This window comes from Oncorhynchus nerka, linkage group LG13 (genome assembly GCF_034236695.1).
Source record: "Oncorhynchus nerka isolate Pitt River linkage group LG13, Oner_Uvic_2.0, whole genome shotgun sequence".
Lineage (NCBI taxonomy): Eukaryota > Metazoa > Chordata > Actinopteri > Salmoniformes > Salmonidae > Oncorhynchus > Oncorhynchus nerka.
The window spans coordinates 30,514,616-30,539,376 of NC_088408.1; the positions used below are offsets into that span (position 1 = coordinate 30,514,616).

A 24,761-nucleotide genomic window follows, 5' to 3' on the forward strand; every position below is an offset into this window, starting at 1 on the left:
AGATGGTTCTTCAGGTCTGTGAACTTAGTTTATTTGAAAAGTAAATTTGTGGAAAAAAATGTACTGGAAAGTTAGAACCTTTTAGTGCCCAGTTCAAATGGGTTTATCTGTAATCCAATCACAAGCCTGAACAAATACAGATGGACCAATCAGCATATCTTTGCCATCTCCCTCCAAGTATGGTCTAGACTAGTCTTGCCAGCAATAATGGCATGCAAGCAACAACAAAAAAATTAAATCAGAAAATAATTGTTCGGTAATGACAGTAATTCATCTGATTATCATAATACATTTCCTAATGTATTTGATGTGTTCTGACTCAGTCTTGTTAAGAGTTATTATATCATTTATGTATGTATTCAAATAGCTAGTCTTCTTAAAAACATAACATGTCTAATTCAGAAGTGTTAGAAAGAACTTTAAGGCTGAACCCAGATTGACATTTCAGAGCTATAAGGTTCTCTGATTGCACCAGTAAAAAAAAACAGAAAAAGAAAACATTTTAAAAAAGGGAGCGACAGCGAGGATTTTGATACTGTGAACTTTAGGTACCTTTAAAAAAAAGTGGACCTTAATGGGTTATGAAAAAATAATATAGTTCTGAGATGTGAAAATGTTGATGCTCAATATCTCAGAAATATGCTTCGCGTAGATGGCACGATAAGGGTCTAAGATCACGATCAAGCAACGAACAGCAAAATCACTAGCCTATCGCCCCATAGTAGAAAAGTTTACCTATTCTACTGATCAGCTTGTCGAGAAAGAAATAACCTATTCCAAACACAGACAGCTGTGAGGGGGATGAATGATGCAACAGATCAGAAACTGTTGCTTAAAATGCTGACAAACTATTATGTATTTACATTATAAGAGCAGCAATGGGCACAAGTCAGTAGGTTTCTGATTTTGGCTAGGCTACTTTGAAACAAGGTAAGACATGCCTCATATGTAGTATGTTTTTAAAACATACATTTGCTATTTGAGATGCTGTAGCAGCAACTCTCGCGCTGTCTGACAGTTTCCACTCTAAAAGGCTCTTTATGCGGTACGCGTGTGATAAAAATACTAAACGAATATACTGTACACGAGCCAATTTAATTTTATAAAATTATGCGTGTGGCATGGACATGGATGGTTTCACACAGCTGCAGGTGCACACGATGCTCCTAGGGGAAATAGTGAGCTAATTAACAAGCTGTTGCCTTAGAGTGGTTAGCTGACAATATCACGAATCTGATGCCCACGCTTCTATGGGGCAGACAGTGTTGACAACTAATTTTCAGGCTAAATTGCTAGAGGCAGGTTGATGTTGCTAAAGGTTGATAAATGACGTTGATGTCATTACGTAGAATACACAATAACGTTACTCAAATTGACTGGCCATCTCTGCAAAAATATGATTTGACTTTTGTTCAGGTACAGACTCTCACTCTTTTCTGTACAATTTTGATTGACGCTTGTTTGCAATTTGCTGGAATTGCTGCTGGCCTCCTGCTGCTGACTTCACTCAATGCATTTTTTGCAGCCAGGCCATGTTGTGACTGACAGAAAAAGTTTGTCATTTAAAGGGAAAATGCGTGCATGTTGGCATGAGTCACTTTTCAAAAGTTGCTAAAAGTTCAAATACATTTTTAAAAGTAGCTACATTTGTAGCTAGGTGCAACAAAAAGTTGCCACGGTAGTCTGAAAAGTTGCCAAATCTAGCAACAAAATCGCTAAATTGGCATCACTGGGGGCAGAAGTCCGTGTGTTGTGTTTCTTAACAGCTAGCAACAATGACATGCTGCTGCCATGTGGGGAATAGTAGGTGGCTTATTTCAGCTCGTATCTTTTTGACTGATGTCATATCGATGCTAATATGGCTAAAATTCGCTAGCTAACCAACAACTGTAGCGATGGATTTGAGACATTGTGCAAATGTAATGTTTTCAATAAACATTGTCGACGAAATATAGTTTACACGTTGTCAACAATTCAAGCCATCCCAGTCTGTTTTGCCTCAGTTGCGCACGTGTCATTTTATTTGCTTAATAACAACCAACCTGTCTATAAAGACAATCCATCTCTATATATTAATTGTTGTATGGTTCCGTCTAGACTCAAACACCTAGGCCTAAACTTCAGGTAATTTACCAAAACATTCGGTAATTAACTGGTCATTTATTCAACCATGCTGGTCATTTATGAACATTTGAACATCTTGGCCATGTTCTGTTATAATCTCCACCCGGCACAGCCAGAAGAGGACTGGCCACCCCACATATGCTCTCTCTAATTCTCTCTTTCTTTCTCTCTCTCTCTGAGGATCTGAGCCCTAGGACCGTGCCCCAGGACTACCTGACATGATGACTCCTTGCTGTCCCCAGTCCACCTGACTGTGCTGCTGCTCCAGTTTCAACTGTTCTGCCTTATTATTATTCGACCATGCTGGTCATTTATGAACATTTGAACATCTTGGTCATGTTCTGTTATAATCTCTACCCGGCACAGCCAGAAGAGGACTGGCCACCCCACATAGCCTGGTTCCTCTCTAGGTTTCTTCCTAGCTTTTGGCCTTTCTAGGGAGTTTTTCCTAGCCACCGTGCTTTTACACCTGCATTGTTTGCTGTTTGGAGTTTTAGGCTGGGTTTCTGTACAGCACTTTGAGATATCAGCTGATGTACGAAGGGCTATATAAATAAATTTGATTTATATTTGAACCTTTATAAAAATGTATTCATTTGTTTACATATGATGATTCAAGAGAAAATGTAAAAAGCATCGAATCAACAATAGCATTATTTTCAATTAACCCTTCCAACTATTTACTTTTTCCACAACTGCCACCAGTTTGGCACCAAAGCATTTACAATGACATGTTTTTAAACCAAGTGCATTTCGTGCTAAAACCCTCATATTAAACAGCAAAGCTATTCACTAAGTTGATGGTTTATATTTAGGATGTTTTACAGCTTTGTCATTCTATTTTTAAAATCTTATTTGATATATTTATTTTACATGTGATAAGGCCACAGAGGGCCAGAGATAGACATGTGATTATCTGAAGTACCCAAAAGGCCACTAAATGTCATGATAAAATTACAGTTAGCAGTAATATACTCTACCTTTGCAACACTACATAAATCTGCCTCCACCCTAGTGGCAGATCAATGCATTCGAGGTTAAAGGAGAGAGACCCAGTAAACAATTGAGATTAAAACTAATAATGAATAAATCATTTATAGCTACCCAAGCAGGCAGGAAGCCAGTGGCTAAGCCCGGTGGTACAGTGACAGGGCAGATAAGAGATGCCATTGCAGCCTGGGTTAGGAGGAGGATGTGGTTTCAAAAGGAACTGTGTGTGGCTTATAATAAGAATCCACTTCCTCCTCCCGCCCGTCTGGTTGTCTTAGGTAGTCTCTTCTAAAAGAGGAGTTGAACACGTGTAAACTATAGCGTTGTATGCATGTAGATAGCTACAAAAGCAGCAAATTAAACAAGTACCTTTATTGGCAAAGCAATCAATCATCTATGTATGCATAGTGTGCTTACACGTTGTTAATATCACTCTGAAAATAGTATTGCATGAAAATTGCTTGTGAGCAGAATGAATGTGGGTAGACCTGCACACTTCCTGTCTAGACTAAGACAAGTGGGTCAAAACAGCAGTCAGATGTCAGCTGTCTCTGGTCTTTTCCATTCAAACACAAGCACAGGCAACAGTGGTCCAGTAGTATTCTGGTCAGTGGTCCCATTTGCAAGCATCTATGAGCCTTATGCTAGGCCTTGTTAACACAAGGTGGCACAGTAATCAAATGCACACGTACAGCACTAACTCAGCACACATTTCTCATCCACATGTAAGTGTTGAGAGGAGCCAACACCACAAGTATGTCTCAGCCTTACAACCACTCCTCAAGATTCCTCAACTCACTCCACAGTGTGTTCAACCACACTGGGTCTGAGGTTTTTGGTAAGGAAGGTACTGGATGGCCTGGCTGACCACCATGGCCACCCTCCCCCAACTAACTGCCAATCTCTACAGACAGATCCTGGTGTATCCATCTCTGCAACATTCACAAATGGAATGCTTTGATCAGGCAAGAGTGGCACACCATCGCAAGCCACACAGCTGTAGGCTAAAGGGTGTGGTCTGCTGCCTGCAACATGGGTGTGGCTACTTCGACTAGCCTTAAGGTTAGTCCCATGTCAGGGACAAACCAGCTGCCAGGATACTAAAACAGAATTTAGGCTGAAGCTGGGATATAAGAATACGTCTTTCCAGTGGTGATTTGAGTCACATCCAAACCATCTTGTTTCTCCTTCATCTTGTATGACTCATTTGATTGGAATCGGAGGACTCCTAGCCATGTTGAGAGATTGGCTAAAGGGAAGGGTGGATGCGTTCCAGGGAATCCAGATGTTTTTCCCTCAGAGTAGGCTTTTCCAGTGGGTGACTAACTCCTTGGCTCAGGCCCCTGCAGTGTTTCAACGTGAAAAGAATCACAGGGAGGTCATCCAAGCAGCCATCCGTGGCTTTGATTATCCTTGGAATAGTGGGAAAGTCCACGCTCTGTCTGCTGTGATGGAACCAATCCCATAAGAGAACACCTTTGAATTACCATCCAGTAAATCTTGTGTACTTAAATTGCCTCACACTAAAATACAGCCCTATTTAATGGACCCAAGATACTTGACATAAAATCATGTCATTCAGGCAAAATTTACACACCTCATTTTCAGCACATACAAATCAGCTCCGCATGTTGTCAATCATACAGATGAGACATGACTGGTATGCTTGGCCTGTTTAAATTAGGTGGCTGCCATTCAGTGCTTTAACGAGCATAACCCTCAGTGTTTCCCCTATATTGATTTTGCAGCGCCAGGCTGCCGCTGCTAAGACGTGGGCACCAGTCCCCCAAAAATTATCCGGTAAGAGTCAAAAGTTTGGACACCTACTCATTCAAGGGTTTTTCTTTATTTTTACTATTTTCTACGTTGTATGATAGTGAAGACAAACTATGAAATAACACATGTAACCAAAAAAAAGGTCAAATAAAAATATTTTCCTTGACAGCTTTGCACTCTTGCCGTTCTCTCAACCAGCTTCACCTGGAATGTTTTTCCAACAGTCTTGAAGGAGTTCCCACATATGCTGAGGTCTTGTTGGCTGCTTTTTCTTCACTCTGTGGTCCAACTCATCCCAAACCATCTCAATTGGGTTGAGGTCGGGGGATTGTGGAAGCCAGGTCATCTTATGCAGCACTACATCACTCTCCTTCTTGGTCAAATAGCCCTTACACAGCCTGGAGGTGTGTTGAGTCATTGTCCTGTTGAAAAACAAATTAGTGGGACTAAGCCCAAACCAGATGTGATGGTGTATCACTGCAGATTGCTGTGGTAACCATGCTGGTTAAGTGTGCCCTAAATTCTAAATAAAAATCAGACAGTGTCACCAGCAAAGCACCCCCGACACCATCACACATGCGGAGGTCCGTTCACCTACTCTGCGTCTCAAAGACACGGCGGTTGGAACCAAAAATCTCAAATTTGGACACAGACCAAAAGGACAGATTTCCAACGGTCTAATGTCCATTGCTTGCGTTTCTTGGCCCAAACAGGTCTTCTTATTGGTGTCCTTTAGTAGTGGTTTCTTTGCAGCAATTCTACCATGGAAGCCTGATTCACGCAGTCTCCTTTAAACAGTTGATGTATCTAACTTGAACTCGGAAGTATTTATTTGGGCTGCAGTTAACTACTGCAGAGGATAAGTTCATTAGAGGTACCTCTGGGTCTTCCTTTCCTGTAGCGGTCTTCATGAGAGCCGGTTAAATCATAGTGCTTGATGGTTTTCAACTGCACTTGAAGAAACTGTCAAAGTTGTTGAAATGTTCCAGATTTACCGACCTTCATGTCTTAAACTAATGTTTCTCTTTGCTTATTTGAGCCGTTCTTGCAATAATATGGACTTGGTCTTTTACCAAATAGTGATAACTTCTGTATTCCAACCCTACCATGTCACCACACAACTGATTGGTTCAAATACGAGGAAAGAAATTCCACAAATTCACTTAAGGCACACCTGTTAATTGAAATGCATTCCAGGTGACTAACTCATGAAGCTGGTTGAGAGAATGCCAAGTGTTACTACATGATTCCATATGTTATTTCATAGTTGTGATGTCTTCACTATTGTACAATGTAGAAAATAATACAAATGAGTAGGTGGAATGAGTAGGTGTCCAAACTTTTGACTGGTACTGTATCATTTAAAAATATATATATTCAAGAGATGGGAAAAGATTCAGTGTAAACTGAAAATGACTAAAACCAGATAAAGTATATAGAAAAGATAATGTAGCTATCCAACTATAAGATAGCTATCCAATTATAAAGATAATCTTTGAGAACTAACAACCAAAATAAAAAAAGTAGCCAGTCGGGGAGAATAAAATTCCAAATTTCATGGGCCCCCCCATTGATTTTGCTATAATGTTTGAGTCACTGTTTGAGTCACATAAGAACACTGCATAAGCCATGGCAAAATATGTAGAATTGCAGGAAACTACACTTATCAAAAATATAAGGTGTTAGTCCCATGTTTCAGGAGATGAAATAAAATATCCCAATATGCAAAGCTAATCTCTCAAATTTGTTGCACAATTATTATTATTTTTTTTACATCCCTGTTTTTGAGCATTTCTACTTTTCCAGGATAATCCAGCCACCTGACAGGTATGGCATATCAAAAAGCTGATTAAACATGATCATTACAAAGGTGCAGCTTGTGCTGGGGACAACAAAAGACCACTATAAAATGTACCGTTTTGTCACAACACAATGCCACAGATGCCTCAAGTTCAGGGAGAGTGCAATTGGCATGCTGACTGCAGGTATGTCCACCATATCTGTTGCCAGAGAATGTAATGTCAATTTCTCTACCATAAACCGCCGTTTTAGAGAATTCAGCAGTACGTCCAACCAGCCTCGCAACCGCTGAAAACGTGTATGGCACCGTGTGGGCGAGCAGTTTGCTGATGTCAACGTTGTGAACAGTGCCCCATGGTGGCGGTGGGGTTATGGTATGGGCAGGCATAAGATACAGACAACAAACACAATTGCATTTTATCAATGACAATTTGAATGCAGACATATACAGTGACAAGTTTCTGAGACCCATTGTCGTGCCATTCATCCACCTCATGTTTCAGCATGATAATGCATAGCCCCATGTCACAAGGATCTGTACACAATTCCTGGAAGCTGAAAATGTACCAGTTCTTCCATGGCCTGCATACTCAGACATGTCACCCATTGAGCATCTTTGGGATGCTTGGGACCGGCATGCACGACAGCATGTTCCAGTTCCCGTTAATATCTAGCAAATTTGCACAGCCATTGAAGAGTGGGACAACATTCCATAATCAACAGCCTGATTAGCTCTATGCGATGGAGGTGTTATGCCGCATGGGGCAAATGGTGGCCACAGCAGATACTGACTGGTTTTCTGATCCACGCCTAGGGCTGTGGCGGTCATGAAATTGTCAGCCGGTGATTGTCAAGAACATAACCGCTGATCTCACAGTAAATCGACAGTTAATTAGCATAAAACATGTTTAGCATCTCCTGGCTTCCACACATAGCCTACAAGCCAATGATGCAGACCTTTTGGAATATCTACATTTTAAAAAGTCTAATAAATCCATGTAATATAGCCTACACCATCACAATAAATCCATTATTTAATTTAGACAGGTCTAAACAAACATGATATGAAGAAAATGTAGTCTATTTCAGAACAGAATAGCATACTCTGAGTTGTCCTTATGTTAGGCCCGGATATGGCTGTCATATGACTGTGGGCTACACTATTTATTTTAACATACAAGTTTTGCTTAGAATTCCATGGCATTATTTTGGAAAAAAAGTGCGCACATACGTTTTATGAACTGTAACTAAGTAAAATCTTGTTGAGTTTCTATTTTTGTACAATATAGCTTTAAAACTGTACAACTTTCTCTCCACCTCATGCCAAAATGTGTAGAATTAAGGCTGTGCCCTACAACAAATTCTCTCGAAGTCTTTTCTTTCGACCAATCGATTGGTCACTTTTCTCAATATAGACACATCCTATGTGTTTTAATCAAATCAACTAAACTCAGCAACAAAAGAAACATCCTCTCACTGTCAACTGCGTTTATTTTCAGCAAACTTAACGTGTAAATATTTGTATGAACATGAACATAAAATTTGACAAACTGAACAAGTTCCACAGACGTGTCCCTGAACAAAGGTAGGGCGGGGGTGGGGGGGGTCAAAATCAAAAGAAACAGTATCTGGCCACCAGCTGCATTAAGTACGCCAGTGCATCTCCTCCTCATGGACTGCACCAGATTTGCCAGTTCTTGCTGTGAGATGTTACCCCACTCTTCCACCAAGGCACCTGCAAGTTCCCGGACATTTCTGGGGGGAATGGCCCTAGCTCTCAACCTCCGATCCAACAAGTCCCAGATGTGCTCAATGGGATTGAGATCCGGACTCTTCGCTGGCCACGGCAGAACACTGACATTGCTGTCTTGCAGGAAATCACACACAGAATTAGCAGTATGGCTGGTGGCATTGTCGTGCTGGAGGGTCATGTCAGCATGAGCCTGCAGGAAGGGTACCACATGAGGATGTCTTCCTTGTAACACACAGCGTTGAGATTTCAGGCAATGACAACAAACTTAGTCCAATGATGCTGTGACACTGCCCCAGACCATGACGGACCCTCCACCTCCAAATCGATCCCGTTCATTCTTTCGACGATTAACACGAATCAGACCATCACCCACCGGTGAGACAAAACCGTGACTAGTCAGTGAAGAGCACATTTTTCCAGTCCTGTCTGGTACAGCTACGGTGGGTTTGTGCCCATAGGTGATGTTGCCGGTGATGTCTGGTGAGGAACTGTCTTTACAACAGGCCTACAAGCCCTCAGTCCAGCCTCTCGTGGACAGTCTGAGCACTGGAGGGAGAGATTGTGCGTTCCTGGTGTAACTCGGGCAGTTTTATTGCCATCCTGTACCTGTCCCGCAGGTGTGATGTTCAGATCCTGTGCAGGTGTTGTTACACGTGGTCTGCCACTGCGAGGACAATCAGCTGTCCGTCCTGTCACCCTGTTGCGTTTAGGCGTCTCACAGTACGGACATTGCAATTTATTGCCCTGGCCACATCTGCAGTCGTCATGCCTTCTTGCAGCATGCCTAAGGCATGTTTTCGCAGATGAGCAGGGACCCTGGGCATCTTTTTGGTGTTTTTCAGAGTCAGTAGAAAGGCCTCTTCAGTGTCCTAAGTTATCATAACTGTGACCTTAACTTCACTAGGGTAGGGGGAAGCATTCAAAATTTTGGATGAAAAGTGTGCAAATTAAACTGCCTGCTACTCAGGTCCAGAAGCTAGGATATGCATATAATTAGTAGATTTGGATAGAAAACACTAAAGTTTCCAAAATTGTTAAAATAATGTCTGAGTATAACATAACTAATATGGCAGGTGAAAACCTGAGGAAAATCCATCCAGGAAGTGGGAAATCTGAGGTTTGTAGTTTTTCAAGTGATTGCCTATCCAATATACTGTGTCTATGGGGTCAGATTGCACTTCCTAAGGCTTCTACTAGATGTCAGTCTTTAGAATGTTTCAGGCTTCAACTGTGAAGGGGGACTTTTTGAATTGGGGGTCTAGCAGAAAGCCTTTAGTTTAGTCACGCACAAGCTCAGTTCCTTTTCATTTCTAAAGACAGGAATTGTCTGGTTGGAATATTATTGAAGATTTATTACAAAAACATCCTAAAGATTGATTCTATACATCGTTTGACATGTTTCTACGAACTGTAATGGAACTATTTTGACTTTGTCTGGACTTAGTGCCCACGCACTGTGCATTTGGATTACAGGACTAAACGCGAACAAAAAGGAGGTATTTGGACATAAAGATGAACTTTATCGAACAAAACAAACATTTGTCTAACATGGAGACCTGGGAGTGCCATCATATGAAGATCAAAGGTAAGTGATTCATTTTAATGCAATTTTTTACTTGCGACACCTCTCCTTGGCTGGAAAATGGCTGTATGGTTTGTGGCTAGGCGCTGACCTAACATAAATCACAAAGTGTGCTTTTGCCATAAAGCCTTTTTGAAATCTGACACAGCAGTTGCATTAAGGAGAAGTTTATTTAATCGTATGTTAAACACTTATATCTTAGATCAATGTTTATGATGAGTATTTCTGTAAATTGATGTGGCTCTGCACTTTCACCAAATGTTTGTTTGAGACAATACATTTCTGAACATAACGCATCAATTTCAATTGAGGTATATGGACAAAGATTAACTTTATCGAACACAGACATTTGTTGTCTAACAGAGTCCTGAGTGCTATCTGATGAAGTTCAAAGGTTAGTGATTTAAATTAATCTCTATTTCTGACTTTTTCCAGCCAAGGAGAGGGCTCGCAATGTCTGTATGGTTGTGACTAGGCGCTGACCTAACATAATCGCATGGTGTGCTTTCGCAGTAAAGCCTTTTTGATATCGGACACTGTGGTTGGATTTACAAGAAGTTTATCTTTAAAATGGTGTATAATACTTGTATGTTTGATGAATTTTAATTCTGAGATTTCTGTTTTGAATTTGGCGCCCTGCAAGTTCACTGGCTGTTGTCGAGGTGGGACGCTAACGTCCCACTTGTACCAGAGAGGTTAATTGCCTACCGTCTAAGCTGTTAGTGTCTTATCAACAGTTCCACAGGTGCATGTTTATTAATTGTTTATGGTTCATTGAACAAGCATGGGAAACAGTGTTTAAACCCTTTGCAATGAAGATCTGTAAAGTTATTTGGATTTTTACAAATTATCTTTGAAAGACAGGGTCCTGAAAAAGGGAAGTGTCTTTTTTTGCTGAGTTTTTTTTGCACTGAGCTTGTCTGATCCTTTAAGAAAACTGTTTGATTAAATAATTAAGACAAATTACTATATGGAGTGTGACCGCAAATGATTTGGTTGCACTGGATCTGGCTCATACTTGCTGCGCAAAAAAAATAATAAACATTGAGTGACTGACTAGCACCTGTCATCTCCCTCTCCTCCCTGCTGCAGCGACCACTACAGCAACATAATTACAGCCAAGTCTGACTGAAAAGTTCTTACCGAAATCCCTAATTTGTTCAGAAAAAAAGATCCATTTCCTCAACCCTTGCTCTCTTTACTGACACATGTAAACTCTGGCCAGCGTAACACAACAGCAAAATGGATTGAGAGGACGTGACAAATAAACTGGAACGGGGGAATGTTTACTAGTTGCTCAGGAGGTAAAGGGGAAGTCAGATGTGTGGAATGAATGGCTGTGGAAAATACTGGCGATCAAGAATAAAGTAAGGGGCAAGCGCTGCGCGCATATTATGTGTACCAAACAGGTGCTGTTAGATTACAATATACATTTTCTGACCATTTGGACAAAGTATGTTTTTTTTGGGTAAAGCCTTTATTACAGCAAAGACTAAAAACAGTCACATTCGTTAACCTCTTCAGTCGACCCTCTACTTTTTTGAACATTCTGTTAAAAATCGCGCAACATTTCAGCGCCCTGCTACTCATGCCAGGAATATAGTATATGCATTTGCTTAGTCTGTGTGGATAGAAAACACTCAGACGTTTAAAAAAACTGGTTAAATCACTGCTGTGGCTTTACCAGAACGGCATTTACATCGAAAAGCACAGGAAAAACTGATCACTGAAAATGGGGAAAATATATCCATGCGCTACTTGAACCCATTGATAAACGTGAACCACAATTAATTGCCTGAGGTTGCAGTACCTACAGCTTCCACAGGGTGTCTAGAGTCTTGTCATTTCCCTTCGAGTTTTTTCTTGGTCAAACACATACAGGACACCGTATCTAATCCGGTCTAGGACCGGATATTTTCGTTGAGTTTCTAGCCGGACATTTTTCCAGACGGACAGCTAATGATCTTTACATCGCCTCCTGATGAATTTTATCGCTTATTAACGTTTACTAATATCTAAAGTTGCATTACAAACGTATTTCGAAGTGTTTTGTGAAAGTTTATCGTCGACTTTTTGAATTTAAAAAAATGACGTTACGTTTTGAAACAATGTTTTTTTCGTTTATCACACAGTCTACATATAACGATATCTAGGCTTTATATGGACCGATTTAATCGAAATAAAGACCCAAATAGTGTTTATGGGACATCTAGGAGTGCCAACAAAGAAGATGGTGAAAGGTAATGAATGTTTTCTATTTTATTGTGCGGTTTGTGTAACGCCGAAATGCTAATTATTTTGTTTACGTCCCCTGTGGGTCTTTTGGGGTGTTGCATGCTATCAGATAATAGCTTCTCATGCTTTCGCCGAAAAGCATTTTAAAAATCTGACTTGTTGCCTGGATTCACAACGAGTGTAGCTTTAATTCGATACCCTGCATGTGTATTTTAATGAACTTTTGAGTTTTAACTAATACTATTAGCATTTAGCGTAGCGCATTTGCATTTCCAGAGCTCTAGTTGGGACGCAAGCGTCCCGAGTAGAAGCAACAGGTTAAGCAAATTAGAGAAATGAACGATTTAGGCCTATTTATTGTTTACACTAATTATTCAACCATCCCTTTTATTTAATTAAAACTAAAATGCTTTTACTGCATTTCAAATCATAAATGACTCATTTGCTGTGTGATGACATTAACAAATAAATTATTGATTGATACAGTAGCCTATTTAAGAATTGAAATATAGGCCGAAGTTAGTTACGGTATTAAGACTAAACAGGATGCGCTCTTAAGCATACAGCTCAATGGTGGTTATACAAGGCTGCTATACTAAGCCTACTAATGATAATGACATTACTTATTATAATGATAATAATAACAATAAGGAGATCAAGGAAAAAGTGGCATTATTATTATTATATATATAATTTGACCATTTGGAACAGTGTAGACACAAAATAAAAAATAATACCAGAGGCTGGTCTAATGAAAAAACTGTGAAGCCTTTATTTCAGCATATCAAAACAGCAGAATTTGTGTACTTGTTTTGGTTACATGAGTGGTTGTTGTGGTTACATGAGGCCTGGTACTCATGGAATCAGTAGACTGTTAAACACTCAAACAGGCAACAGAAGCAGGTTGTCATTTCTGTAGATATTATTTATAAAGCCAAGTACATTTAATAAACAGTTAAGCTATTGATTTAAAGACTTAATTAAATTGGGGTTTCCCATCTCTCTCCTCACCTTTACTCAACAATTAAGGCAAGGGCTGTTGTCTCATCTAACTCTGCTGCTGCCTCCGCCCCATTGTTCTCAACACCGATATGCTGGTTAACTTCGCTATTATGCACATGGCAACATGGTCTATGAAAAGGCGCCAATTCAACAGCGCACTGATGCGTTTCAGAACCACAGACAGCAACCACTATCCAACGTGGAAGAAAACCCATTTGTAAAATATATATTTTTATTTGTGATGCAACATTGTTCTTACATTATATAACCACATACAATTTCAGTAGCAAATGTCTGATGGACTGTGCCATCCCCATGGATCAGTACTAGAGGTCAACCGATTATGAATTTTCAACGCCGATACCGATTATTGGAGGACCAAAAAAGCAGAATACCGATACCGTCCGATTGTTTTATTTATTTGTAATAATGACAATTACAACAATACTGAATGGGCACTTATATTTTAACTTAATATAATACATCAATAAAATCAATTTAGCCTCAAGTAAATAATGAAACATGTTCAATTTGGTTTAAATAATGTTGATAGGCTTGAAGTCATAAACAGCGCAATGCTTGACGCACAACGAAGAGCTGCTGGCAAAACGCACAAAAGTGTTCTTTGAATGAATGTTTACACGCCTGCTTCTGCCTACCACCGCTCAGTCAGATACTTAGATACATGTATGCTCAGTCAGATTATATGCAACGAAGGACACGCTAGATAATATCTAGTAATATCATCAACCATGTGTAGTTAGCTAGTGATTATGATTGTTTTTTATAAGATAAGTTTAATGCTAGCTAGCAACTTACCTTGGCTTACTGCATTCACGTAACAGGCAGTCTCCTTGTGGAGTGCAACGAGAGAGAGGCAGGTCGTTATTGCGTTGGACTAGTTAACTGTAAGGTTGCAAGATTGGATCCCCCGAGCTGACAAAGTGAAAATCTGTCGTTCTGCCCCTGATCGAGGCAGTTAACCCACCGTTCCTAGGCAGTCATTGAAAATAAGAATGTGTTCTTAACTGACTTGCCTATTTAAATAAAGGTATTAAAAAATGTAAAAGTTTTTTTTTAAATGGCGCTCATAAATACCGATTTCCGATTGTTATGAAAACTTGAAATCGGCCCTAATTAAAATCGGCCGTTCCAATTAATCGGTCAACCTCTAATCAGTACACTCAGACATGCAAGAATTGGACAGGTCTCTTGTACACCATGATTATTATTTTTATTGCTACTGCTCGACTAAAGAAATCTCGATCGACCAACAGCCTATCGACCAAACAATTCACCAAATCGACTAAAATGGGTCAGTCCTAGTAGAGTTGCAAGTAATTCGCTTTAAAACAGCTACATTTAGTCTCTGCGGCCAAGAGGGCCACTAAACTTTCAGTTGGAGGCCATGCTATTGGATACACCCACTACCCCTCCCCTTCCTTTGCCACCTGTCACGTAGAGTAGGCCAGAAGGCTAAACTGGATAACCTAACCTCTATCAAAATAAAAAGATGGCGGAGCCGCAAAAGTTCTTCTGTGCAAAGGTGTTTATTTACAAGTGATTCCGGAACAAAAAACAACAGTACTGCCATCAACGTCTACCTTATGGGACAGCTTAAAAACAATGCTGCCCCATCCATTGCTCAATCCAAAATTGCCTCTCCATAACTGAAAGAGAGGCTCCTTTTGTAGGGCTAGCCCCTCCCCTCAGAACAATTAACCCTAATTAATTAATCAATTAACAATACAAACCTACATTTTCCATGAACTAAACATACTAAAGGATATACATTGCAACACGGTTTTAAACAATATCACAACATAACATTTACAACATTACATCACTACTGACAATATCTTTCAATATGCCCATATGCATTAATGAGCCATTTGGGACAGACACAATAAAGCCAACCCAATTCCCTTAGCTCGGGTCCTTTTCCAGCATACCCGGAAGCTACCGAGATGGAGAGAGAGGAACAGAACAAACAATGCGCTCATCCACAACATTGATAAGTATAATAATTATTGTATCTCTCAAATATGAACATTGACAAGTGTGAAATGCATGCACCAAGACAGAAGTTAATTTGTGTGTCGACCCACATTGTTAACTTATCTTATAATGGCGCAGGGAGGAGTGATGAATATGTGTGTGCGTTAAAGAACCAAATGCTGCCCGCGGCCAGTGACTGACTTCTACGTCACACCACCACTGTTGAAAAAAAATCCTAGGGGAAACACTGCTAAACTAAATTTGTTGTAGGATGTTTGAGTGACAGGTGGGCAAAATCCACCCTGAGCAGAAAATGCCTGACAGAACCACTCTGCAGCCTTCATAGTTTCCTGTGGGTGATGTCACCATGGTCACATCAAGAGAGAAAACATCTCCAAATCCCTTGTGGACAAAACAGGCTCCCCGCCACATTAAGCGGCGCAAATCCAGCGCTGGCTGCCTTCCTTTTGATCAGGGCCCAGAGCCATTCTGGGTGGGGTCTGTCTGCATAGCTGAACTGGGATGACCCCCAAACTCCTAGCCACGGCGCTACACTGTCCGACTGGCCAAGGCTGGAGGGAGGGAGGGGGTAGGACTCTCCAGTAAAAACCCAATGGCCTTGCAAACTCCGACCGTCCAGCTTCCACAGTTTGTGTAGTAGGAATCTTGCTGCTGCCATCCTCAGCCACACCCTAATCCCTGCTCCATTGCACCGCCTGGCTTTTCCAGAAAGTTGGCCTCTGGTTGAGTTGGGTGTTGTACACAACCCAATAACACCATTTGCTAGAAAATACCATATTGGAGAGTCCGTAAAAATATATTATATCCAGTATAGGCTATCATAGAAGATTTCATGTGTGAAAACCAACGTTTTTCATTGTTGCAATCTGGTCGTCCCCGTGGCTAAAGCTATGTTGAGGCTTAACGGCGTACACCATATGTTATGATATACCGGTATTGATGCAGGGACTGGTTTGGGTTTTTACTTGACCTTCTATACCGGTATTTGAATGTTTGGTTTGTTGAATGTGATACGCCATATGTAAATGTCAATTTGTATAGTTTACTTAGCTACTTGAGTCATCTCTCTCCGTGCCACACAGACCTAGCCCCGCCCCTTGTCACTCAAGGAGTGCATTTGACGTTCCTCAACAACGAGACACTTGCATTCAGTCTGCATGGTCAATGCAGAACATGTAACAATGTTGATGACAACGATGCAGTTTTCACTTTGCGTCTTAATATAAATCCACTAGCGTTCCTCAAATGACATTATTAGTTCATGTTTCTTACATCAGCAAACAGCTAGTATGACTTTTCTTAGCAAGTTGCCCTAAATCTTGTGAGATGCTAATAGCTAGCTAGCTAATAAATGTACTGAGTTAGAGCAAACGCAGCTAGCTAATACAGCCTGATAATACCAGTGATGGCGTAGACCTAAAATCAGCTTGTTGTTTGTGCAACAGTATCTTCTAAATCAAAGAGGAATATGCAAAGCAAGAATATGTTAGATACATGAAGTAGCTAAGAGAAAACATGCAATGTAGCCAACCAAAGCTTATAGGGTCCCCTAGGAAACACTTTAGTTCCTACCCTGTCACAATAACTCCCTGGCATTTTAAGTCATTGTCATCTCAAACACTGTATTCAATGTACCCACTATTACATTCTAACTATAGAATTAGACTAGTCATTCTATTTTCATGATTCCAACAGTTTTGCTCTAATTAGCAAGTCAAATCGCAATTGCAACATTTGGTTAAAAATAAGTCCTAGATGATTTGTCCATATCATGCAGCCCTAGGCGGCAGTATGGAAATTCTCAATTGAGCAGTGGTGTAAAATACTTTGAAGTACTACTCAAATTGTTTTTTGGTATCTGTACTTTAATTAGGATTACTTTTACTTCACTACATTCCTAAAGAAAATACTGTACTTTTTACTCCATGCATTTTCCCTGACACCCAAATGTACTAGTTACATTTTGAATGCTTAACAGGACAGGAAAATGATCCAATTCACGCACTTATCAAAAGAACATCCCTGGTCATCTACTGCCTCTGATCTGGAGGACTCACTAAACACAAATGCTTTGTTTGTAAATTGTTGGAGTGTGCCCCTGGCCATCTGTAAATAAATTAAAAATGGTTCGCTTAAGGAATTTGAAATTACTTCTACCTTTGATACTTACGTACATTTGATCAATTACATTTACTTTTGATACTTAAGTATATTTAAAACCAAATACTTCTACTCAAGTAGTATTTTACTGGGTTACTAACTTTTACTTGAGTCATTTTCTCTTAAAGTATCTTTACTTTTATTCAAGTATGACAGTTGGGTACTTTTCCACCACCGCAATTGAGTGCAGGAAGTGCAGAAATTATGAAAGTGCTGAAATGTGTTTTGTTTGAAGTTGAATTGAACAGTATAAAACAATCAGAATGGAGAAAGACTTACTGAAATCACTGAGAATGGATGTGTTGCCACCCTGGGATCAGTCACTACTCAAAGCAAAATGTACAACTTCCATTATTGAAAAAAAAAAAAATCAAATTTCTTTTAAATACCGTGATAATATTTTGGCCATACCGCCCAGCCCTAGCGTACGCTGGCAACAGTTAGTTAATAGAGTGGGGGGTGTCTATTTCTTTGTTTATAGAACACGGAAAGGGTCAAAGGAGAAGCAGGTGCGAGTGGAAAACACACCAATTCCAGACAGAACCGGAAAATATGCACATGGAATGGCCTGGGTCATAGCAGAGACCCAGAGTTCAATCTGCACAAAGACTAATCCAAAACAAGAGAAAGGTTGAAAAACACAGCTTTAAAGTTAAATGGATGTGCCCCCCCCCCCAGAAATTGGCAAATGTTTTACACATAAAACATTTCTCATCAGCTTTTACAAATGCCCTGATATAACCTCTACTAGTGTGTACACTAACAGGTTTGTTATGAGGATGTATTCACAGGCCTTAGGTGTCAGGAATCACATTTTTATGGACCATAAACATTCATAGGGGCCATAAACATTCTTATAGACAGTAAACATTGCATCACTTGCATTGTAGACCTGGTTATCGATGAATGGAGCTGAAACAGGAAGCAATCTCAGAAACGTGTGACGCAGGGACGACTTTATATGCCCTTTTATCTCAAGAGACAACAGGTTGGCTAATTGAAAACCATACAAACATAACCAGAAAAAGCAACAAAATCTACACTTATTTCAAAGCAGGACAGAGGCAACATAGATGTTAGATTGTGTGTGATTTCCAAAGCCTTAGGTAAGAGGGTGGTGGAGATCGAGGGTATAGGTATTACCTCGTTTGTGAAGCCATCCCTCCTTCACAATGACTACTTCACCCATGGTGGCCCGTGGAAGAATGGGGGGAGGGGTTTTGTCCTCTGAGGTGGTCCCACAGAAGGAGGCGTCACTCTCGTCCCCTTCACTCAAATCAGGAGCGGTCTAGTGCTGGGGAAGGTTTCAGCCAGCACTGTTTACCTATTGGGAGGTTAAAAGACAAACGGATAAGGAAGAAATGCATCCTAGTTCAAATCCAGCAAATTACACATTCTTAAGTGCTGCAAATATTAACAAAGGTAGAGTGAGAGCAACATTTCTAGACAAAGAAACAAGAATTACAAAATGGTAATCAGTGCTTATTGCGCAAAAACACCAAGTTACTTACTATACAAAGCACTTACAAAATCACCGTTAACAATGTTAAAATAATTAGTTTTACTACACATAAACGGCAAATGAAATGTTACATGTTCCTATTTCTGTCTTGTAGCATCCTCCTGAACAAGCCTCTGGTATTTGTTAGTACAAGACCCTTACTGTAACTGAAAGCACAGGTGACATAGAACTATGCAGACCCTTTAGCAGCTGTCAAATCATTCTACTTTGTTATGGCTAACCCCACATATCCCTCCATATATCTCAACACGGTAAATATTGCTTCATTATCATCCCCTGGATATATATTTTGTGCAATGCCACATGTATCACGTAATGGAATTATAATCAAGATGGTTCCCAGGTTAGGTCAGGTAGTTAACCTGATAGCCCCAGGTGTATGAGTGAAATTTCAGCTTTATTTTGGTAGGCCTAATAATTATACTATAGTACTGTAACTACACTATGATCACAATACCATGATTCATATTAGTGCAAAAAAAATAGGTTTCATATAATTGTAAAAATATCCGTTAGCAAGCATTGAGGGGCTCTATTTGTGCTAATCCTTTGTTTCTGGAAATCCTGCCCCTGACTGCAACCCAATGATATTAAAATAAATTGCACCACTGTTTATCGGGGTGAAATGAAAAGGCATGAAAAGAGCTTATTGAATGCACTGACAGAAGATCTGCATTATAGAGGGGGTAATGCGGGTTCACATTCTGATACTGTATTGTCTTCAGACAGCAGGTGCTGTCTAGCACAGCATATGCCAAGTGCATTCTAGTGATGGGGGGTATCAATACAGTTACATTAAATCGGGATATTATTTTGACTATCGGAATATTATTCAATATATATATAAATATTATATTAGTAATTTCCATTAATAGCTTGTTTTCCCCATCACTTTAAACTACAATATGTACACTACCGTTCAAATGTTTGGGGTTACTCAAACATATCCTAGTTGTTGATGCTGGAGGAGTGCTTGACACCATCTGTCAAGCATGGTGGAAGCAATGTGATGGTCTGGGGGTGCTTTGGTGGTGGTAAACTGGGAGATTTGTACAGGGTAAACGGGATCTTGAAGGAGGAAGGCTATCACTCCATTTCGCAACGCCATACCTAGTGGACAGCGCTTAATTGGAGCCAATGTCCTCCTACAACAGGACAATGACCCAAAGCACAACTCCAAACTATGCAATAACTATTTAGGGAAGAAGTAGTCATCTGTTATTCTGTCTATAATGGAGTGGCCAGCACAGTCACCGGCTCTCAACCCTATTAAGCTGTTGTGGGAGCAGCTTGACCGTATGGTACGTAAGAAGTGCCAATCAAGCCAATACAACTTTTGGGAGGTGCTTCTAGAAGCATGGGGTGAAATCTCTTAACAAATTGACAAATAGAATGCCAAAAGATCTGCAAGGCTGTAATGGCTGCAGATGGAGGATTCTTTGACGAAAGCAAAGATGGAAGGACACAATTATTATTTATAACCTTGTCAATGTCTCGACTATATTTCCTATTAATTTTGCAACTCATTTCATGTATGTCTTAATGGAAAATTTCAAAGTGACCCCAAACATTTGAACGGTAGTGTAACTTTGTGCGACCAACCAAATTGACAATGAAATGTGAGTTATAGAGCTGTCATTATCATTGAAAGCAAGTCTAAGAAGAGGTAGATCTGTTCTGTGTGTGCCATTTCCATGCTTCCAGTGCTTAAGTTTAGCATCTTTGTTTTGTACACCAGCTTTAAACAGCTGAAAATAAACCCATTTCAGTGGTTCAGATGGTACAATGATTCTCTACACTATACGTGCTTGTTCTGTCAAACTAGTTGAATTTTAGTAACCAGGAAATGGCAGAGCGATTCATGCATAGTACATCTTTAAATAGGGAGACAATTTGTTTTCTGCACTTATTTCCGTGACTGATCCAAAAAATAAAATAAAAAACTCATGGCTCTCTCATCCATCTGCAGCAGACACATGGTGAGGAATATGTTTGGAACATCAAACCACAATATAATGAGAAATGCAATACATATCATATTGACACCTAAGTATGGTGATATCATATTGTGAGGTCTCTGGCAAGACATTTCAGATGTACATTTTCTGCACGTCTTTGAAGATAATAAATAACATGTGGTTCCTGAGACAGAGATGTCATCCAATGACTTCCAAGTTCCCTCCCCACTGCACTACATTGCACACTCCATCTAGCAGCTACTAACACCTTAATTTTTTGGACCTACCTATCAAGTATCATTTCACCTGGAGTAAAAAGAACAGGTTCCAACAGTGAACTGCTCAGAAGGCCAAAACAAAGACCGGACATTTTTAAACATGCATGCTCCTTTGTCGACCATAACCCACCAGATTATTTGTTTGAGTAAATAACGAGCTGCCAGATACAGGTAACTGCCAAAATAAATGAAAAACATGGGAGTAAACGAGGGATGCAAAATACTCTACATGACCAATAAGTTTGTGGACACCTGCTAGTCGAACATCTCATTCCAAAATTATGGGCATTAATATAGAGTTGGTCCCCCCCTTTCCTGCTTTAACAGCCTCTACTCTTCTGGGAAGGCTTTCCACTAGATGTTGGAACATTGCTGCGGGGACTTGTCCATTCAGCCACGAGAATTAGTGAGGTCAGGCACTGATGTTGGGCAATTAAGCCTGGCTCGTAGTCGGCGTTCCAATTCATCTCAAAAGTGTTCGATGGGTTTGAGGTCTAGGCTCTGTGTAAGCCAGTCAAGTTCTTCCACACCAATCGCTTCAAAGCATTTCTGTATGGACCTCGCTTCGTGCACAAGGGCATTGTCATGCTGAAACAGGAAAGGGCCTTCCCAAAACTGTGGCTGAAATAGCCAAATCCACTAATTTGAAGAGGCGTGTGTGTGTATACACAAAAGTTTGTTTTTATTGAGGAACAGAGAAAGTACAAGTAAAAGAACAAAAGGATCTGGCAGTTACAGCACACATCATTTTTGTAGCCATTTCCTAGTGAAAGCCTTTTTACTGGCTGCCAGTAGCACCTTCAAGAGGTACTTTTCTCTATTGCGTAAGTTCAGGTATTTCACCCAAGTACAAAGAAATTCATGTTTGTTCTGTCAAATCCCATTATTTTTCCAATGTTCGATCTTATTTCTCCCCAGTAAGTTTTGATTGCAGAGCAGGACCAAAAGATATGAGAGTGATCCACCCTTGATAGCCCACATTCTCTCCAACAACGGTGTAGGGAGCCAGCCTGTTTTGATTTCAGTTTAGGCGTTATGAAGAAATAACATTCCTCCAACAGAATATTCTCCATGTTGAGTCTCTAATATGTTCAATCATGTTTCATCAGTTATTTCAATGTCAAGTTCCTCCTCCCATTTCTTTTTAATATAGTTTGTAGAATATTTCTTTAATATATATTATATATATTTTTTGAGGATTGAATACCCAAGTAAAGAGGTTGTTGTTTTTTACTCCAAGTTGTATGCGTTAGTGAATACTTGGATTCATTTTTGAGGTGCTCGAGGTACGGTTACACATTTTGGGGAATATTCAGTTGTGGAAACTTTCCGTGGGAATGAACAGAAATATATACAAATTAATATTAATACAATTTAAATGTAATGTTTTGTGCATTGATATATTTACCATAACATATGGAGACAGAATCATAAACCTTTCACCTTATCATAAGTAGACAATTGCAAATGATTAAATCCTTCCAATAGAAATGAAACAATTTAGTTACGAATAAAACTTTAATTTAGGAGAGTTGACTCATCACATGATTTCACTGAACAACAAAAGGGAATATTAAATAATGTCCAATGATCCATCGCATCACCCAAAAACATCATCAACATACATCTGTAAAACTATAGTTAAGACTAAAGCTTTGGTTGTCTTCCTCTCAGGCTTCCATGTCTTCTCCCTGGACCTCAATGTCCAGCTCTTGAACATCAGACTTAGGACTCATCTTCACTATCACTTTCCAACCTTGATGGCTTGTTTTCAGGCTCAAAAACACAAAAATGTGTAGGTCAGCCTGTTGCATGCTTTGGTGTGTGTTCCCAAACAAGGACCAGTTGCGCTCTGAGGCAGCTGATGTTGGTGGGATTTGGAGGATGAGGCAACTGGGGAAAGAGCCTCAGATCCACAAAGTCCCTTCCACCAGGTGGTTGATGAGATATGCTGGCACGACTGCCATATTGTATCTCCATCCCAAAGCCTGGAAGTGTACTTTGCCAGACAGACTGTCAAGAAACTTTCCCTCATCCAGGCCAAGGTGGCGAGACACTGTAGTGATGACACCATAGGACTTGTTGATCTCTGAACCAGACAGGATGCTCTTACCAGCATACTTGGGGTCCAACATGTACACTGCGGGGTGCATGGGCTTTAGGCAGAAGTCTTCATGCATTTCAGAACTGCAATTTCCTCTGCTTGGAGCAACCGTGAAGTGGGCAGGGCAGTATGGATTTCTTCTCTTACATCTGCAAGCAGAGTGAACATCAGACAGGATGGCATTGTCTCCCTCAATCCATGTAATAGCTACTGCTATTGGTTTCAGGAGTTTGACTGCTTACTACTCTCTCCCAAAATACATCATCCAGGAGGATCCTCTTTAAAAAATATATTTTTTTACCCCTTTCTCCCCAATTTTGTGGTATCCAATTGTTAGTAGCTACTATATTGTCTCATCGCTACAACTCCAGTACGGGCTCGGGAGAGACGAAGGTTGAAAGTCATGCGTCCTCCGATACACAACCCAACCAAGCCGCACTGCTTCTTAACACAGTGCGCATTGGAGCAACCGTGAAGTGGGCAGGGCAGTATGGATTTCTTCTCTTACATCTGCAAGCAGGTTTGATGAGCGCTGTGTTAAGCAGTGCGGCTTGGTTGGGTTGTGTATCGGAGGGTTGTGTATCCCTGGTTGAGTGGTGGCAATGTAGTTCATTACAAATGAGTAGATAAAGCATGTCTGGTTGGAGGGGTGTATGCTGGGCGAAGAACATTCAGAAATCTCTTCCAATACACATCGCCTGTGAGCAGAGGTGAACCAGTTGCATACACAGCTTGAGCAAAACATTCATTAGCATTTCTCTTTTTACGTTCTTCCATTGAGTCAAGAAAAACTGATTCCAGGAGGACCATGAGCTGTTACTACCAATAAGCTGTCGGATTCATCATTTTCACCTCAAATAGAAGTACGGGGTCTTTTGTCAGAGGTTGCTTGTTGTGAGCGCTGAGGTAACTTAATGCACTTGGCCAGACGATTCTGCATCTTTGAAGAATGCAACACATGATTTGGCACAGTATTTGCAAATGTACACAGCTTATCCTTTTACATTAGCTGCAGTGAAAAACAAATACAATTTCATGTACAGATACATAGTCAAGCAATTTAACCTAACTCCTTTGTAAGATAAATGTTTTAAAATTAATAATGTATGGAAGCAGGTGAATTAACACTCAGCTAGCTCAAGCGAGCTAAAACCCACTAACTAGCAGAAATTGTTAACAAGTTAGAAATAATTTAAACACACTTTGCAGTAGGCTACTATTTAATAGTGAAGACAAATGTCCTAAAAATATATATATTCACCCCACCCAGTATTGTTATCAAAACTTACCAGAAAGCATGTAGTCCTTGGATCGGACAGTGTAGTAGTGTGGGCTCAATAACATCTAAGTGGGCAAAATCTTGAGAATCAGCTGTATATGTGATGGATGAGTGCAGTGTGCATGCAGAGGGTTTCAATTCCATTGAATTGGGGATATTTTAACCAAGATATGCCACAA

At 40.2% G+C, this 24,761-nt stretch overlaps 1 protein-coding gene across 5 annotated transcripts in view; it reads right to left on the reverse strand.

Moving 5' to 3' along the window:
- LOC115139339 (RAC-alpha serine/threonine-protein kinase-like) overlaps positions 1 to 24,761 on the reverse strand; it is a 68,068-nt gene that overhangs the window by 12,208 nt on the left and 31,099 nt on the right. For all 5 annotated transcript variants that reach the window (XM_029676597.2, XM_029676596.2, XM_029676599.2 and 2 more), the window contains exon 2: positions 18,585 to 18,765. In XM_029676597.2, coding sequence (XP_029532457.1) covers positions 18,585 to 18,630 — 46 coding nt within the window. In that variant the 5' untranslated portion in view covers positions 18,631 to 18,765. The remainder of the gene's footprint in view (positions 1 to 18,584; positions 18,766 to 24,761) is intronic.